Genomic DNA, 20,347 nt, shown 5'->3' with positions numbered 1-20,347 from the left:
CACTTCTTCCTTGACAGCCAGCTAATACACGACTGCAGCTTGTAAAAGCCTTTCCACCCATCAATCACATCTCTGTGCAAAGGCTGATGAGTCACACAAGTTCTCTTGTGTACCAGAAGTGGAAAATGCAAAATGGTAAAATCAGGTATGCGTTTCTGTTATTGTTGATGCTGGACTGTCCACTGTGAAGAGAGGCAAAGACGACAGTGGTAGGCAGGCACTAGGGAGCATCAGGGATGTCCAGCCTGGTTGGACTTCGGTGCCTTTAGTTAGACCACACACACATTTTAACCACAGTTTCTAGTTAGATAAACTGAAAGCCCCTATCCATGCCCAAATAACCTCAAAGGCGTTTTACAAAGTGGCAGAGTGCTCAAAACTCTCAAACCATCAAACTCTGGGCATTACTTAACACACAGCTTAGTCACTCATACAGGACCCAGAACAACTGGGCCTTGCAGTCTGCAACTGGTATTTGTTATAAGGCCTAAATTCTACAACTGACTGTACCATGCCACTTAGCACAGAAGGGCCTCCGAGGTTTTTTGCAGATAGAGTTTGGTCTTTTCGTAAGAGCTTTTTAAGGAACTCACACATATAAATTCAAGCTAATTTATACAGAAAACATAAATACTATCAGAGGATTTTATTATTTTATGTCAGAATAAGTTGCAATCTGTTAAACTTGAAAAACACTTAAATGAAGACCAGATTGTCCTCACCAACTGGATGAAGAGTACAATCACAAAAGAAATCTCTTTAAAACAGTTCGAAGGAAGCAGGATGAAAATAACAACGGTTTTGAGCGTTGCATAACATAGAATAGAGAAAGACTACAAAAAAAGCAGCATTTAATTAAAAATTGTTGCAAAAGAAACTTTTATAAGGATCTAATTTTTTTCCCCTAAGTCTTGCTACACATAGCCAGAAATCATACTCCACAATCATCTTACACCAGTGACTGCCATTAAGGCAGAACAGCTTCCCTAGCTTGGACTTAGGCACTTCCACAGAGCAATTTAGTCATTTAAGTCAAGCAGTAGTTTGGCCATTAGCTTAGGTGCACTGCAACTGCTCTCTCCTTCCCTTCATTCACAGTAAGTCCATGGAGCTTGGTCTCCTAATTCAGGGGACCAAGGTGAGATGCCTAAAATAAGGGTGTACAAATACCCCTCCTTCCACATATCGTCTTTGATTCTACCACAATAGATAGTTACCAATCAGCTGAAAAAGACTTTCAGAACGGGCAGAATACTAATACATGTGCAGATTCAGCACTAAAGTAAATGGTATTCATGAAGCATTTATGAAGATGTAAAAAATACAGTGTTTCTGGTTGTCTTCAGTCAGAGGCTGATCATTTTCCTTGTTGCATTCCAACAACAAAATATATAGTTAGAAGATTGCTGTTAATGTTGCCCTTTCTTTAGTACAGCCATCTACAAACTGTCTTAGAAGAACAACAAAGGTAAGATATTTAGAAAAAGCAGACCGAACAAGTCTGAATATATGCTAACCTACAACAATATGCTTTCAATCTCTGGGACAAATTTCCCTTTTCATTCATGAAACTTCATTGAACTTAGTGGTGGCGTGTAAGTGAGCATAGAAACCTGCCTAGCATGTATTAGTTTTCTGTAAATTTAACAGGATGCATCGAAGAAAGAAATACCTTCAGATGCCATTGATACGTAACATTTCAAAAGCCATGCTTTAAATGTTAGTGAGAAAACTAACACTTAAGTTATAAGAAAAACAGTACGTATAGCTCATGAATAGACAACACAAAACCACAATACGAAAAAAGGTAGAAAAATACAGCAGATTTTGTAAGGTATCTCTACTAATTTTCAATCAACTTTCACGATATGTTTCTTCATGTCTCAAGCATAGGCACACTATGATTTGGTATCACTTAGTCACACTCTGTGCTTTCGATAGAATGTTTGTAAGTGCCTTTTGTACACTTCCCAGCAAATATTGCTGAAAGGAGTTTATAAACCAAAGCAACAAGCTGTACAGAACAGACCATATTTTCCATCTCTTCATAAGAAGCATAGCAAGGAAAACACATGTGTTAGTAATTGGAAGTGCAGACCAGTATGCAGACCTGGAATACTTAAATCCTTTTAAGTGGCACATCTTCAAAAGAAAAAACTTCTCTTAATTCCTACAGTACCAAAAAACACTAAGACAGAAGACAGATGCATAGACTTCATTTGCTAAAAAGATACAAAATTACAGCCAGAAGAGTGGCTTAACTTGGTATCCAGTTTCCATTTCTCCTCTGATGTCTGTAACATGTTGGCACAATCACTTCTGGCTTAGAGGTCTGACTGCCAGACCAACAAATTGCTCACTTCAATGTCTGAGCAGACCCAAGAAAGCAGGTTTAGCAGTAACACTGTTAGCACCACAAAAGAGCAGAAAGGCCCTTCCTTTTGGCCAAGGTAATTTCAAAATAGACACATTCTACTTAGGTACTGCAAACTGCACTCGCATGTATTTTAAACTGTCACATGAAGTATTCAGAGGCTACTGTATTCTATTCAGATTACTGCAATCTTTTAATTTCTGTGTGTATATATATGTATATATATGTATATATGATTCCATCTTTTTAAAGATTCAATCTTTAATTCATTTTAATTCAACCTAATTCAATTTCAATTTTAGATTCAATCTTTTTTAATGTATTTTTAAATAAAAGAGTGTCACACTTGGTGTGTTCAAACAGGTGGATTGGAAAATCAGGGACTGCGATGCTGAATTTAATAATATGATGCTGAAAGTGCTACTCAGCTGTGAAAACAGATTTGCTTGCTCGTGAAGTGTCACAGCATGCCTTTCGAAAGCCACCAGAATGCGAAAAAGTTCACCAAAACATACTGACAAAATATTTTCTCAATTAAATAAATATGGACACTGTGGAAATTTTTACATACTATTTCTAGTGGGCTAATGTTTAGGAAATTCAGTCACAGATCTGAACCACTATTCCAAGCACTGTATAAATACCTACCAAAAAGTGGAACCTCATCTATAAATGTGAAGGGTACTGAATGAAATATAGTCTGTATCTGATGTGACAGATTTTGAAGTCTACGGAAATGCCCCTGTTGGGCACCTGAAGTCCCTTCAAGAACAGACTCTTAATTAGGCGTATGCTTTTATTTCTAATCCTTTCTATCTTGAGAAAGACTCTCCTCTAAAATTCAGTATACAAGTATTTCAGTACAGGACTTGGCTTTGATTCACTTCCACTGACAAACCGGGGGGAAAAACTGCTGTACACTCTCCTGATTTATGGCACCTCCTTTGCTTTTAATTAGAGAGAAAGTAACAGATGTCAACATAAGCTGAGGAGTTGGTATGAACAAAAAACCCCTGTCCTATTCTTACCTCTTGGCCATTTTAGAATTGCTATAAACAGATTGACCTAAACACAGCTGTGGTTTGAAGTAACATGCGCAGAGCAATTGTTAGTTTTACCATGTAGTATGACACACTGCAGTACACCCTAACCTTCTGGATTTTACTCAGGTTTCTTTTTCAGATATCCACTCTCATGACACAATTTCCTACTGTCTGCTAAATCACATAACATAACCAACACTTTTACTGAATATATTCAAGTAGGACAGTTGTTGAGAGAAAGGCAGAAGAAAGAACTGAAGTTAGTTACCTCAGGGGACAGCCTAGGTGTTTATTACAAATTTAAGACAAAAGTAAATATGTATATTGCATTATTGTTGTTGGTGACCATTGGCAGCCAAATGTTTACCATTTTCTTGGTTTGTGAAGAGACAGCCCTGATGAACCACGCTGCAAATAAATAATCATGAAATCATGAGACCAACTTACCAAAAATTAACTTGAACAAGAACCTGGTCTGTGTTTTTAAGACTGCCTATTTGACATAGTTTTGTGATCCTGAGCCTGTAAGCTGACCTATCTCTTCCTCATTTTCTTGAGTGGTAGGAAATTTAAAACTGCAGAAGTGAAATATTAGGGATTATTTGTAATTCTCAATTATACATGAAAATATTTTCTTCCATTTACATCTTTTCTTTAAAATTTTCAGAGTTTTCACAGCTTTATTTTCACTAAGGCTCATATCTGACAAAATCAGAGGAACATAAGCTGATGCTTAAATTTAAGCTTGAAGTGCTAAACAGGAACAGCAATGAAACCACACCAATTATAGAAAGTCTTTAAGTAATTCATACTGCAAAACAGACTTTTTAGTATTTTGCAAGTAGCTTCCGGGGCAGAACCTAACTATGCAAAAAAAGCCCACCACCATAAAAAAAACAAACAAGCAAACCAGCTACAACCTCTGACCTGAAGAAACACAGGAAAGACTGCAAACAGATCATCTAACAGTGCTTTGCACAGTAAGCTTTGAAAGCTATATGGTGGGCTTGCAGGGACTTTATACCAACTGTGAATGAAAAAGCACAGAAAGAGCTTATTTTCCTATGTTCAATACTACATCAAAAATTTGTCACAGAAGCTCTAAAATAAAGTGCCTCAGATGTTAGAACTTCACCTCAAACAGTACGAATTCACTTGCTGCCAACTCTACAGAGGGAAAAATAAGAAAAGGAAGTGGAGAACATACTGTTAGGCCTGATAGCAGAATCACAGCTACCCTTCTTGAAGCAAGAACTACTTTGGCAAACAAATCAGTGGCTTTTCTCTCTCTTTTGTGTTTTCACCACAGAGATGACATCCAGTACTCACCGAGATTTGGCTGAGACATTGCCATAGACCTCTGTGGTATTGGCGTGGAAGTAGCTGCAGGATGGTGGCTCATGTGATTCAGAGGTTGGTTCATAGTTTTTCGAGGATCTTGCCATGTTGTAATTTTTTCTATGTGACTGAGAAAGAAAAGATAAAACACAAGCTTAACACAGAATGCCCAAATATATTATATAAATGGTTACGCACAGAGTCATAAAAGTCCTATTTGCTTTTCTTATCCCACATTTTTCTACCCTTCTCATCTCACCATAACCTGTTTGAAATTATCTATCATCTTGTCATTTATTTTTTCTTCTGATCTTCTCCCCCTGCCATTCTAACTTTTGATGCACTACTGTTGAATAATTACTTTTGCTTGAACAATCGGTGAATTCTATTATGACACTAAAAATCTATAATACACACTCATCTTCCAGATTATTTAATTGTCCAGAAGTTGTTTACTCTTGTCATATCAGTCTTGTTCTATATACTCAACTATATGGCCATTCTTCATTCAGCAATATATGGTCATTTTGGTGAGTTTTGAAAAGACAAGTGTTTGTCTTGCCAAATCCAACTGCTTTGTTCCTTACCACACCGTGAAAACTAGTCTGTCTGTATGTCTCCAAGAACATCAGAATATATTCTCATTACCAAAAGGGGCAGATTATGTCCTCATGACTCATGTGTAATCACCAGCTTCTTTGTAAAGGCACAAAGTTTTTATTGCAATGTAGTCAACGTAGGTCAACAATGTATCTACCACCCTAGTGCGTAAACCATCATGTACCTATATTACCCTGAAAACTATGGAATAGTGCATAAATCTGCATGAGATTTTACAGTGAGATAACTATAAAGTATGATCTCTGTAAAATATTTTTTGCCACAGAATATCGTGGCGAAGGAACTGTGGTTTTGTTTCAACTGAAGGTTTTCACTGAAATGCATCAGTTTTGAAAGAAGCTTATCAGGACAAGGATTTTAAGGATCAGCATGCAATTCTATTTGAAACAACAAAAGAAAAAGGAACTGTCTTAAAGCAATCAGTAGTCTGGTACCTATCTAGGGACTGCCTGGTTCCATGTCCAGCTTTCTGCCCAACTGACTAACCGGGCTACCGATTACCAGCTGGACTTGGATGGGTTTTCCTCTATTAGTTTTTTGCTAGAAAACTTTAAAAGATGTAAGTCTTTAAGAGGAACATGTAAAGAAGGATTAAAAATTTAAATATTCTGTGTCTGGAAAACCATTCCAATACACCTTTCATAAAAGCACAGTCTAACATCATCTTTACTGAACTCAGTCTCAAACTCATCATTGCTACTTTCACCTACGTTATTAGGATTGCCATTCCTGCTGTGACTGCTCCACACCTTCAGACTCAGCTGATCACCAGTGCTATTTCACAAGCAAGTTTCCGTCTATTGTGATGCTACCACATCCACACTCTTTACAGTAAGTCTCTGATGTTACCAAAAATAATGTGAATTACAAGCAGGGAAAAAAAAAGAACAACTGAACCATTTTGTAAAGAACAGAAAAAAGCAACACCGTCTTTATTTAGTCTGCAGCCATTTTCTTTTCCTAATATTTTACATTTAATGTACAGTTCCAAAACTGTAACCGAAGATCACACTTACGCTTTGCCACTTGTCTAAAACTCAGCCTCTAAGCTGTCGAGTCACTTCCTTTCTTCATAGCTTCTAGAGTATTTGTTTATCATTCACAATGAAACCACCCACCATTGCTTCTCCCTAGCATTAAAACACTTTATTCCCCCCTCATTGTAAGCCTTTATTATATTTCAGCTTTTCTTCTTTTTACTCTTACTTCTCAAGTATAAGAATTCTTGTATCCAGTTCAGTTAAATGATCTTTCTCCAAAATTAAGAAATGGCATTCTGAATGAAAGATGCTGCTATGGCAATAAATTGGGTGATGTTTTCTGTTAAGTCCTAATTGTGCCTAAATGAGATGAAAAGTATTTTTATTTAAAGTTCCATTGCTTTGTTTCTTTGGCGTTGTAATTCAAATAAAGAAGCTACACTTAATCGAAGCTATGAATTTTGGAATACCAACATATAATAGAAAAGATTTTTCCCCAAATAGTAAGAAACATGTTTTTAAGCCTGAGCTTTCGTGATTAAATAGATACTGCCTTGATAAAGCTTATATCAAAACACATTTCCCACTTTAAAATGTTTTTTTACATATAAACACTGTAAAATTTAAGCAAAAAGGTTAAAATTAAATCAGACTTTTTTTCCTGTAATGTTCATCTCTAAAAACTGAAAGCACAAATTCCTGATAGGAAAACCTGAAGCACAAGTTAAAGTATTTATGAAGTTGGTTGTATTAAGCAATCTGTAACTTGTTTCAACGTATTCCTCACTCTGTCTTCAAACCCGAAACCTTTAACTGGAACTGCCGATGAGGTGCAATGAGCAACAACAGGAAGCGCTCTTAACAAAAAGACACACCGGAATACCAAAATGGTCGACTTCAAAATTCTGTTCTGCTATCAAAGTTCCTTTCGGCAGTAACAGTCTCACATTTCACGGGCGGTAAAAGACAACAAAATATGATCGTTTTTTGATTCAGGTGAGAGCTATGAACGCATGCAGAGTCATGTATGTGAGATTTTGAGGATCCTTCCATTTTAAGTATTTGGGGAAAGAGAACAAGTCTACCCAGTACAGTGCTCGGTCGCCCTCACAGTGACAAAGTGTTTCCTGATGTTCAGAGGGAACCTCCTGTGTGTCGGTGTGCGCCCATTGCCTCTGGTCCTGTCAATTAAAGAGGTTGTCTGTAACAGCCTGCAGTGAACCAAGCAGATGGAAGCTAATTCATGCATTTCACTCTAGTGCCCAACTGAAGCGTGTAGCACAAGACAGTCCATGGCAAAATCTTTGGGTTGTTTCAGAGGAAGAAAGATGTGAATCTTCCAGTTCATGCTGAACCACGCTCAGCACTGTCAGCTGCTCATGGGTGCAAGGTTTGGCACTGGCCATGGCTTTAATTCCAAAGGCGTGAAATGCTGCCTTCAGCCAACAGGACAAGCATTTTTCTTCCAGAATTGTGTTCAAACCCATAAATCTCAGCAGCAAGTACCATACAAATCTTTAAAACTGGGCAGTGGGTAGGACATGTTGGTTTTAGATCTCTTCTAACCAAGCTGCCAGGTGAACAAGGGCTGAGAGGAGAGGGCAGGGGAGGGATGGGCAGGGGCTGCCCATGGCAGTAGAGGGTGGCTGCTCCTCCTTTGTGGCTTCTGTCTATTACAGCTGGACACCTGGATAGGGATGAGACCAGACCATGGCACATTCCTGTCCTCTGCCTCCTCCAACACTCAGCCAGAGAGCTGCCAGCATGCTGCAGGACAGATAAGATAGCCCCAACCCATACCCCGTTATGGTCTTACAGGGAGCTGGGAGCTCCCTACAGCCATGGCAAAGCCACGCACCCTTTTTCCCCAGGTAGCCAAGGGCTGAGCCGCAGAGGAGCTCCTGGCACCAGCCCTAACGTCCAGGTCACAGCAGGGAAAACACTGATGGTGGCCCACTTTGCAGTGGGGTTGGTGCATGGTTGGGCCAGGATGGGCGTCTCCTGTCCATCAGGGAGACATGGGTTGGACGGCCTTGACGTGAGGCTGGGAGAGCCCTGGGCAGGGAGGCAGGGGCAGCCCCATGGCAACGGGGGGCGGTTGCTCTGTTCTTTGATGCTCCTGTCCTTCACAGCCACATCCCCAGACACGGACCTCTACCACTCAGCTGGAGAGTGCTGCAACTAACAAGGACCTTGACCTAAAGATAAGGAAACATACACAGACCCAGTCTGTACACCCTGTTATGGTCCTACAGGCAGCAGGAAGCTCCCTGTAGCTGTGGACCAAGGGAGCTCTGCACCACTCACCATTTCTGTACCCCATCATGGTCCTACAGGCAGCTGGAAGCTCTCTGTAGCCGTGGAGAAAGGGAGCTCCACCCCACCCACCATCTCTGTGTGAAACTTATCTCAAAATAAAGTTAGATATTCATCGGTTTTTGCTAGTGACAGGGCTGGAAGGCATGTCCTATGAGGAGCAGCTGAGGATTCTGGGTCTGTCTAGTTTGGAGAGAAGGAGGCTCCTAGAGAGGTGCTCGATGCCCCAAGCCTGCCAGTGTTTAAGAGGCATTTGGACAATGCCCTTAGTAACATGCTTTAACTTTTGGTCAGCCCTGAAGCGGTCAGGCAGTTGGACCAGATGATCATTGTAGGTCCCATCCAACTGAATTATTCTGTTCTATTCAGTAGCCCAAAGATAGCCAGTGCTGACTTCAAAACATCCATATTTTGTTCCTGCGCTACCTCCTGTTGAATAAATGGACTGTGACATGGACCTGTTGGAGCGGGTCCAGAGGAGGGCCACAAAAATGATCAGAGGGATGGAACACCTCTGCTATGAAGAAAGGCTGAAAGAGCTGGGGTTGTTCAGCCTGGAGAAGAGAAGGCTGCAGGGAGACTTTACTGCAGCCTTTCAGTACTTAAAGGGAGCCTATAAGAAAGATGGGGGCAAACTTTTTAGCAGGGCCTGTTGCAACAGAACAAGGGGTAATAGTTTTAAACCAGAAGAGGGTAGACATAGACTAGATATAAGGAAGAAATTTTTTACAATGAGGGCAATGAAACACTGGCACAGGTTGCCCAGAGAGGCGGTAGCTGCCCCATCCCTGGAAACATTCAAGGTCAGGTTGGAGGGGGCTCTGAGCAACCTGATCTGGTTGAAGATGTCCCTGCTTATTGCAGGGAGCTTGGACTAGATGACCTTTAAAAGATCCCTTCCAACCCAAACTATTCTATAATTCTATGCTTCTATGCTCAGCGAAGAGCTCCACTTCTCTAGGCTTGAAGAGGCATCTTCAAGAGGTTCTGAAATATCATGTTCAGGGATGCATTCAAGAGAAAGGGCCTTTATCTCCAGGGAAAAACGGAATTAAGAAACCTGCCCAAGAAACTTATAAAACTGAAGTTTGCAAACCACTGGAACACACATTGGTTGTCGCAGTTACCTTCTTTTCCACATGTGACATTTGCTTACATGTAAGCCTTGAAAGGTATTAGTTTTCAACTCAAAATATTTTATACCTAAATATCTCAATGCCGTTATTACTATGCAAAATGCAGTGTAGAGAAAAGCAAAAATAATAATCTGCTGTTCTTTGCAAAACAGGTCAGCAAGTAGTGAAAGTAGACATTGATCAAAATATGGAATTTGTCATTTAGGCCTTGATCCTGAAACACTGAATTCACCAGAAGTTTTGCTACAGCTGCCAATGGGAAGTGGGTCATACCCTTTTAATTTTGCACAGATTCACAGCATTGCAGATATTTAGGAAAGAGCATGGTAACAGGAACGCTTGGTTGCGGTTGGCAGTCTATTACAATAACTATGATTTTTTTGTCTTGCACTTTTAATACAGGGTCATTGGGTTTACTTTATTAAACTGTAAAAAAAATTAAGTCATATAGGGTTTAGGAAACAGAATTAATTAAAAATGTTCTTCAGCAATACAGTTTATATAGTGCTGACAGTAAACACTATCATCGGCTCAGCAAAATCTTGTCCAAATAATGACTTTGAAAAAAACTTAAGAACAGTACTATGTTAATATTATCCTCAATATACTGTAAAAGCCAGAGAGCCAAGCAATAGTTACTCTTAGAAACACATTTGGCATAACGCCCCCTGTTGAAACACTTGGTTTCTGATCACCAAATTAGGATGAAATGAGCTGTAGTTCTTTCTATAAAGGCGCTTTTTTCCACATTGCACCGGAGACAATTCTCCATCCCTTTCTTGTTTTTTTAAAATATGCCCACTTAAAGTGTCCTGCCTACAAAGGACTATGAGAAAGAGCTCTGCCATTTGCTTTCCCTGAAGTATGTCTCTTTTCTTAGTTATCGACCTAGTGAGGCAGTCAGCATTAAACCAGCACAAAACATGAAGAAACACATGATCTAGAATCAATAAACAAGGAAGTATTTTCTAAGTTAACATCTTTCTAGGATGTATCTTCAGCGCCTTGCAGATCTTCTCCTTTTTCATTTGAAGTAAGAATTGCAAATTAAAAATATTCAATTAAGTTTTAATAAATTCATAAAGCCTCTTCTCACGTAAACGTCCTCATAAGAAAAGATAAAAATGTTCCGCAAATCGCTATGCAAAGCAACCAGTCATGAAACCAGCTGAAAACTAATACTGCTTTTGTTCAAAATCTCTTTTATCCTGTTTATAGAGAAAACAATCTGTACTTTAATTACATGTGAGAAGCAGGGCAATGACAACCATTTAGCAATGCTTCAGAACTTACAGAAGAACTGAAAAATTGATCAAAAACCGTAAGGATCACAGATCTTAAAGAATCCAACTGCATCTAAAACAAAACAAAACAAAACAAAACAAACCACAGGAATTTTCTGTGTAAACACGGTAACTTCTCAGAAGCCATAGCCAGGATCCACAAGTGGCCTTGCTTGCCCTTCTTGGTGCCATCCTGGCAGTGTACAAACATGTCTTCTTCATTAAAAAACATGCAGACAGAGTGTCTGAAACAGAACCCTCAAATATGGCATTGATATTACGATTCAAGATCAAGTAATGGCTGGTTGTTACTAGAATTTATTACTATGACCACTAAGCCGATTTGGTTTTATCCAGTTATTAAAGTTTGTTAAACATTAGACAATGCTTATTTAACAACTTAAGATAGTAGAATTGAAAACCCAACAATTTCCTAAAATCAGCACTAAGATTCTACAATAAAGGGCTTGGTTTCAGGCCAGAGAAGCCTTCCCGTGCCCCAGTTTCCATTGTTTATGTAAATAGCCCTGCTTTATTTCTACACAGGTATCGGAAAAGGTTACGTTAAACCTTTGCAGAAACAGGCACCAGTTCATTCCACTTGAAATGTATTGGATTTATACCAGGACAACAGGTTTGGGCCCAGTATATTTTTATTTATACAGGAGAATAAAAGAAAATGTAGCAGTGACAGAAATCAGCCTTTTTAAGATTCCTACAGCCTCCTGGGTATCAGAACTGACAAAATTCAATTCAGAACAGCCTCTTTTTCCTTAAAGGCCAATGGGTGAAACATTAAACATTACAGGTGGATTTCAAATACTAAAATGCAGAATGCTGTCTTAAAACTCAGGACCTTCATTATCAAAATCAATTCAAAGGCAGTCACCAGTCTACAATCACCAAATGACAGGTGGCTCCCCTTCATAACCCTGTTACAAAGGTTCAGTGATGCACACTGTGTTGAGCAGCCAGATCAGATTCAGTCACAATGAGCAGGCGTAAGAGTAGCTTTTAGCTCTGGACTGTCCATAGGACTGTTTTTTTTTAAAAAAAAGTATGATACAGTCCACTGTTAGAGTAAGTCAAACTGAAGCTGCGATTTCATGAATGGCTAAGGACAACCGAAGTCCATGCTGCTGCTGAGAGGGAAAGTCCCCCGTCCCCAGCCACGTGTTCTCATCCCTCTTCTTGGGCTGACAGCAGAGATCCTGCAGTCGTGCAGTCTGCCAGATCAGGCTAAGCAAACCCTTATGGCCAATACTAATTTCTTATTCTTTTCTGTTTTGCCGATTCTGTTTTTGCTGGACTCTCATCCAACCAGCTGTACGGCTGCATGAGGAAGGGAGAGGCAATTCAGAGCCTTAGTGGCGGAAGAGCAGCGTTTCTGATTGTGAAACCGCGCCCTTTACCACGCTTTATTTCAGCCCTGGAAAAAAAAAATCATTTCGCTCATACATGTGAAATTTCCTTGTAATGAAGACCATTTATTCAGCTCTGAAACGTGTATCTGTACACAAGAAAGAAAAACACTATGGAGAGAACCCCTAAATATGCTTATCTGGGATTGTATCAATCCATCTGTTCCTTGTTTTATTATTTCTAGAACTACTAATCCCAGAAGGATTTTTTTTCTTGGCATACATCACATAGCCTACAACAATGAGACAGAAAACAAAGCTTCAGACAAAGGCAAGCAACACAGGCTAGAAATCTTGCCTTTGTTGCTAAACTGTACTACACGGGTGACCCGCTTGGAAGCCAGTAAAATTTTCACTTCTCCCAATATCTGAGCTTTACACTAGTACGGGACAAAGATTTAACTTTCAGGATCACTGAGACAATTGGGTATCACTGCGTTAAATGCCTGGCCTAAGTGTCCCCTAAGGCACTGACTTGTATGACAGTTTTACCCGCTTTATCAATGGAATTATATTGTTATAAATCACTTTACACACTTAATTCTGGTGTAGCAGCACCTATACAGAAACATAACCTGTTAAACGAAATCTGCCTAAATTATTACTTAATAAATACCACAAAAACATCTTTCTTTCATTCAGTCCTAAGAGCTATATTCTGTTTCTGTGAGTTGCAAGAAGTTTCCACTTCCCTTAAGAAAAAACTATTTTTCTATAATTGCTAGTTTATGCTTTTAATTTTTGCGTGATTTTCTGCAAACAATAATCACATTTTCCTTTTCAAAAGTTTTTCATAAAATAGCTCCGAAGTGATGTAAATAATATTTTTCAATTTCCCTTTTCATTTTTACTTTCCTTTTCCCCCCTACAAGGCAAGGGGAGAGGAAAACAGGAGAGGGAACAATAACATGATTATTGTTTAAAAATCTATATGAATAAAAAGTGCTGATCACATTTAAATACATTTTCTGTAACAAGTATTACTATACTGATTGCTCAACCAAAGATGAAGCTGAAACTCAATGTCAGAACAATTCTGAAAAAGACTAATTTGATGAGTGCTCTAATCTCTAATTATTTCCTCTTTTATTATAGTCTACTATTATTATCTATCTATAATTACCTTTCATTGCATGTCATTTTCCGTTCATCATCTACATACCTTATCCGAAGAGACAGCCTAAGAGTTTGGGAGAGAATTAGTGAAACAGTTCTTTGCTATGAATTTGGAAGATCTGTGCCTCCATTCCATGTGTATGAATCCAAAGAAGAGGAGCCCCAAACTTTAAAGATATCTTGCCTGATCAATAGTTTGCCCAATATTGAAGCATCACTACGAAGCAGAGAGAACTGCTATGTAGAAACGTAACAAACTTTTAAGTCTGGCCTTTGTAAGATTCTTATTTGAGGAATATTCAAACACATGACAAAGCAGCCCCAAAATACATATTCAAATTCTCACTTTCAAGTTTTTCAGAAGCAATCTCTGCATTTCTTATTACTATCAATCCCAGTATCAGAGCAGACCATTTCTCAACAAGGACTTCATTCATAAATAAGCAGGGTAGGAAAGAAGAGGCATTCATTTTAACCCCTATTTCTGCATCACAGATGAGACTGATGGGGGGGTCTTCATAAGCAAACAAGAAGTTTTGAAAATAAGATTTTCAAGAATGCTAGCTGGGGGTTAATACTGTTCCCACTGAAATCAGGGAAAGTTAAATATTTACAACTCAAATGAGATACACCAAGTATCTGCCAAGTATGACACAGAACGTGCTATTATAAACGCTGCCCAAATCACGGCATTCACACCCATAAAGTCCTACGATGCACAAGCTCAGTAAGTGGTAAACTGTATCTTAATGGTGTTCCCTCATCAGAAAAAAATTAAAGCAAAGCTCGGATCAAACAACTATTTTACTAGGAATTTTGATTCTGTTCCACCTGTTGTACCTTAGGCTTTTCTTAAACGCTTCCTGTTTGGGTGTCTGCTTCCCACTTTGACGTGTCAGTGTTCCTCAGAATTTGCGCTGCTGCTGTGTACTGCATTTTTTAACTGCTAGGCTCTAATCCCTGACTTCCACTGCAGCCTTGCCAAGACAGCTCAGTTAGTTTAAATTAGCAAGCAGCAGCATGAAGTATACTAATTCTCTTTCTGCTTGTACTAACTCCAACAACAAATGTATCTCAGTGGGTTCTATTTTCAGACCATTTTTTTTTCCTAGTATTAGGAAATTCAGATGTATTCATCTGAAAGGGGAATTGAGGAGAAAGAACTGATGCTGAAATATGTTATTCCGTAAGCGCGTTCTCACCTGAAATAACGCAAACTTAGAGTTTGACTGACACTGTAGTACTTGTAGAGGGTGCTTTATCAGGGCTTTGTCATATGGACTGAGCGAGGGGATTTTGCGACTGAGCCACATCAAAGGAAAGCTGCTTCAGGGCAAGTGGGAAGCTGATGATTCATCAGCACGAACAGCCCTCATGTTCTGACTCATTAACTGCTCCGAACAGGGCGACAGCTCACGCTGGGCTGGAGCAGGTCCAGTCGTCCGCTTCCGGCTGCACCACCACCGCTAAACATTGGGAAATCTGTTTACATCTCTGCAAGCAGAGCCAAGTCGTTGCCCAACTTTTTCTCTCTGTCCCTCTGTTCCTTGTAAACAAAAAAGGGACAAAAAGGAAGCTTGTCTCAAGCTTCAAGTGGAAGCTTGCCTACTCATAGTGCTTTGACACTGCATGATGTGGCAGATATACTTTTATACAAACGGAAAGTTTTTTAAATTTAAGAAAACTACCTTGGGGCCACAACATCCCAGTCTATTGTGTGAGCTTGCTCACAGTACTGCAGTGCAATTTCTGGTAAAACTGCAGCCAGAGCCAAGCCACACAGTATTTCAGTAAACACTATCATGAGGCATCTAGAAGCAAAAGAGAAATTGTGTATCAGCCTTCAGTGCCTTACAAACTTACTTTAAAACATGCTGGTATAAAACAATCTATTAACACAAACCAGAGATGCTCCCAGTAACTACAGGAACAGCTTTTCCCCTCCTGCCCTGCCAGTGGCCTTGGCCACACTCTCAAGGAGGGCTCCCTCTCACAAGGCAAGGGGGGTTTTCTCCCCTGAGCAGGAGCTAGTAATTTTGGCCCTCTCTGATCCCGATGAAAGCAACCCTTAGTATCACAAGTCAGCTGGCCCAGGATTCTTGAGGGACCATGACCCACCACGACCCTCACAAGCAGCCCACCTTCACCGTGACCACCACAGCCTGACGACAACTAGCGGAAATAACAAAGAAAAACTCATATTCATTTTCGTTAATGCCTTCATCTGTGTAGGGGCCTAACTCACAAGGGTGCTAAGCATTCAGCCCTTCAAAACGTAAAAGATTCAGAGTTTAGTTACCACCTGTTTTGCAGGAGGCTTTTTGAGGCCAAACACAATGTCACAGTCAGTTCTGCACCTTGCTCATTCCCATCTTCTGCTACCCTCCTCAGTTCAGTTGGTACAACTGCTTTAGGCTATGGACAGCAACTCAAATCAGCAAAGCAATCCAGATTAAAAACAGACCTAATCAAAATAATTATTAATATATCAGATCAATTTAGCACAACTTAAGGGTTGGTACAAAAGTTGGAAGTGATTGGTCAAGGCAGGAACTCTTCACACCTTTCCTCATGGACTGTCATGTCGGGCTAGATAAAATGTCACGCTTTCCAGCGATAAGGCCTTCAGCCGAGACCTGCATGCAGCTCCCCCCCAACAGCAACACAGAGCTCACTGCCCCTGGACACTCACCCCTGCCCTCCCAACGCAGTTTGCTGCGCCCCTCCTTCAGTTACACTGCGGTTTTGTGGGGCTGCACTATAATCCAGATTCACAAAATTAAGTGGGTTAAAAAGAACCCTGAATAAGGAGGTAACTGTAGGCTCAAGCAGTTGCATTTGCTTACCTTTAAACATTCAAAGTCCTCTCACCTATTTTTCAGCAACTGTCTTTTACAATCTAATAAGGTGACTTACAGCAGAGATGAAAGGAACCTGTGCTATTACTGTTAGCGTTGGCGTTTCCTTCGCAAGACAAGCTGGGGCCTGTTCAGGAAACTGCACCCCTCAGATCTTTAGGCACTCACTCCCTGCCCAAAAGGAGCTTAGAGGACTAACCTCACAACGCAACCAGCAATTGCTAAATAAAGTGCGTTTGTATGTGCTCCTGAATGCACATAAACCCATTTCTGTGAAAAGAAGAATCAAGAGTGAACTCTTTCCAACTATTTTCTAAATTAAATTTATTTTACAACTTCAGTCTAATTCAAATATTCAACAACTATTGGTCTGGGAAAAGATTCATACAGTACATTCACATTTGAAAAAAATAAATAGTAAGTATCAAGAGCAAATCAAGACTTCATCTTGCATATACCAACTGAGAAATTGTGTGTTAGCATACTCATTAATTATGGTGGTACCTACCAGTCATATCTTCCTTAGCACCAAACAATAAATGTCAGTTGTTTACTGTACACATCAGCCCTGGTACATTCGTGCATCTCTAAAAAAACATGTCAACTGCCTGAGGACAGACAGTAAACCACAGCTGAGACAGTCCCTCATCTCCTCTCCTACAGAAGAGCATTCAAATAGAGTTAGCTCGCTTTCATCTTTCCCAGTACCTTTTACACAACAGTATCTTTTACCACATCAGTCCCATCTGCAAGCAGTTCACTGGTTTTCTGTTATTCCAAGTTCAGTTCAAAATGACTTTTCATTTTAGAACTGCCAATGCACCTGACCCAACCAATTTCACAGTATTTTATCATTTAATTCCCCTCCCCATGTCCTTTGCCTATCTAGCTTTGGTTTGGTCTCTTTCTCTCTTCCATTTGTCTCAAGACGCAAGGTTTTGGGGTTTTTTTTTTGCAACTCTTCCCATTGAAAGAAGCATTCGATATGGCTTTGCCTTGTGAGCTCCCTCAAAATTCTCAAATATTCTTAAATATTTTCTCCTTTGCTCTACTTATTTCACGGTCTAGTCCCTTTCACTAGGGTTTGACTTCACAACTGCACAAAATCAGCTTTAGATGGCATTTAGTGCAGATTGTTTTAAAGATCCTACCTGCTAGAAGGGAAACAGCCAAACAGACGTGGGAGTTTGGTGAGCTGTGCTGTAGATTGGAGAGAAAGGAAATATCTTTACTAAGAAGCAGAAATAAAAAAACAAATCAAAATCTCAGCTTCTTGCTAAATCACTTCAGAAAGGTTAAAAAAAAAAGCAGCGTACATCTTGTATTCTCAGTGCTCAGAATGAAGATCCTTTTTCTTGGACTATAAGCTCCGGCTAGCTTTTCACAATCTCTGTTATATTTGGGCAAGCTGGGGAACAGTTGATTCAGGTTGTTCACAGATAATGAGTCTGGAAGATTCTGGTTTGGTTTTCCCTTACTGTTAGAGACATCAGATACATAAATATGTTTCTAGCTCCAAAACAGTTTTGACATAAAAGCTATTTACAAGAAATATTCTTTCCGCTCCCTGGGTTTTACTAAATACTGAATATTTCAAAAAATGCTTCTTCCAGGCTTCATGCAGTATAAATGTTATAGCCTTTTTTCTAAATACAGCATTGTTAAAGATATTGTAAAAACTATTTTTCCACCTGCAGTTCACTTTAAGTGAAATTTATTTTAAGCCTTGCCTTTTTTTCATGTCACAGTTATTCCTTGCCAGGTGGAGTTACATAGCATTAAAAAAGAAAGTGTAAAGGTAGCAAAATTAACTCTACTGATTTTTCATCGTAATGTAGATGAATCAACATTTTGAAAAGCCAATCTACCCATTCTACCAGTTAAACTACATAGTACTTTGAGATTTTCAAATGCTAAATGAACTCAACGGGAATGTGAAGTCATGATTTTTTAAAACTTATTTCTTGAGAACTGCTTCACTAGCTTCGCAGAATCTTGTTCACCTGTAAAAGTCTAGTACCATCAACTTCTCAAAAATCCTAGCTCTAGTATTCTTTTTTAAGCGACCTTCATGTCTTACAATCACAGGTGAGCAAAACTTAAGATATGAATTGAATGGAAATGGTTTTTAGCTTTGGAAACAATTACCCTATGTGCATGTGTCCAATTCCCACAGAAATTAATAGAATTTGTGTGTATAAACAGACAATACACTACCCTATTGTGCTAAAAACCCAGGGTAAGGGCCATGAAGGTCCTTCACTACACTGGATCTTTGACATCATGCAAAGTGAATAAGCACGAAAGGAAACGCCACAGAACCAGTATTCTTTGTCATTAAACAAAGAATTCAAAAAACATCTCTAGAATATAAAGAAATGAAATCTACCTAGTACAGTCTTAATTTATTAAAAAAACTAGTAAGCCACAAGATTCCAGTTCACCCCTCAAAAATCACACAAAGTGACTTTCAGAAGTAGGATTTTACCCCTCTAAGGTAAATGGAAAAAAATGTGCACAAGTACTTAGTCCCGTGTAACGATTAGGATGAAAAAAAATTACTGTGCATACAAAAATATCCTTTTTTTCTTATGAAAACCTTTGATCTCATTTCCCTCACACACTTCAAAATGATTTCCAGGCCTAGTGTCTGTTCCTAGGAAACTTCAATAGGAGAAGGGTGAGACCCACTGTGGACAGAAAAATAAAAATACTGTTTTGGGTAAAAAATCAACTCACAAATGACTATTTTTAAATGCTTACCAACAGCAGTTACGTTTATCGTCATGTTTAGAAACCTCCAAACCCACTGTTCACTAGGGGAACACCAACAGCTCCCTAAGGATCACAGCAGCAGTGGTGCCGCTGCAATACCACCACGAATGCCTTGCCTGAAGGTGGTTAGTTTGATCAAGGGTGGAGCCAGGAATCTCTGCAGGGGATGAAGAGGATCAAGTAAATTCTATAATTAAGCAATATTTTACAGCAGCTTATGGCAGCTGTTGGAAGCAGTGGGAGGACTGGCTGGGGGGTGCCACAACAACTCGCAAAATTCTTCCTCGCCAGACCGTATGCAGGCTATCGCCCTCAGCACTGTCCCTGCCCCACCTCTTACCAAGGTCACCTTACACCAACACCTGCTGATTCTGCAGACTTGGGGATGTACTTCAGTTATTGCTGTCATCTTTCTAATCCTGAAAGGGGGAGGAATTTATTGTTCCTTAAAAAAAGTAAGTGAGAAATATTTTAGATGGTCTCTAGTAGGAAAACTGTACATATGTCATGTGTTCCCTTGGATATTAAAAGAGAATTTGTGAATGCTTCTTTGTAAGAATCCTCCATGAAGCACTTTTCTTAATTATTAACAAAATACTAATGGGTTAATTCTCACCTTCAAGGAGCTTTACTTTCAAAAGATCAACCTTTAGTATTGGGTATATTGTAATTGATATATACAAATATTTTATATTTCTTTGCAAATATTCTGTCCTCTCCATGGTCATTATATGCACAAAAGAAGGGCAGGATGTGGTTCAATAACTATATGAGAATACACTGTTCTGTCTGTAGCACGCAGTTGGATTCTTCCTCCTTTGCCACACTTCTTTTCCCCTTCTCTCACCACAGACTGGAAAATTTCAAGAACCAAGTTCTGCCTCTCATCACAACATGAAAAGGCTTTACAGAAACTATAGCACCGTGTCCTAACATCATGCACCCACCTGTGCATTTGATAACTATAACTCATTAAGTAGACTGCAACAGTCCCCACGACGTGGGAACTACCTTCCAAACACGTAAGAGAGAGTCACTTAAAAATTTAAAGCTTGAAGATCATGCGATAATTTCAGTAGGCTAGCC

General features: G+C 39.5%; 1 protein-coding gene across 1 annotated transcript in view; it reads right to left on the bottom strand.

The window, feature by feature from the left end:
- The window catches only part of WWTR1 (WW domain containing transcription regulator 1), an 86,053-nt gene that overhangs the window by 30,416 nt on the left and 35,290 nt on the right, over positions 1-20,347 (bottom strand). The window contains exon 2 of the mRNA XM_087740388.1: positions 4,747-4,883. Coding sequence (XP_087596514.1) covers positions 4,747-4,883 — 137 coding nt within the window. The remainder of the gene's footprint in view (positions 1-4,746; positions 4,884-20,347) is intronic.

This window comes from Nipponia nippon, unplaced genomic scaffold (assembly GCF_047370975.1).
Source record: "Nipponia nippon isolate SJK-2023a ecotype South Korea unplaced genomic scaffold, ASM4737097v1 scaffold_7, whole genome shotgun sequence".
In the NCBI taxonomy this organism is placed as follows: Eukaryota; Metazoa; Chordata; class Aves; order Pelecaniformes; family Threskiornithidae; genus Nipponia; species Nipponia nippon.
This window is presented reverse-complemented; position numbering and strand designations above follow the sequence as displayed.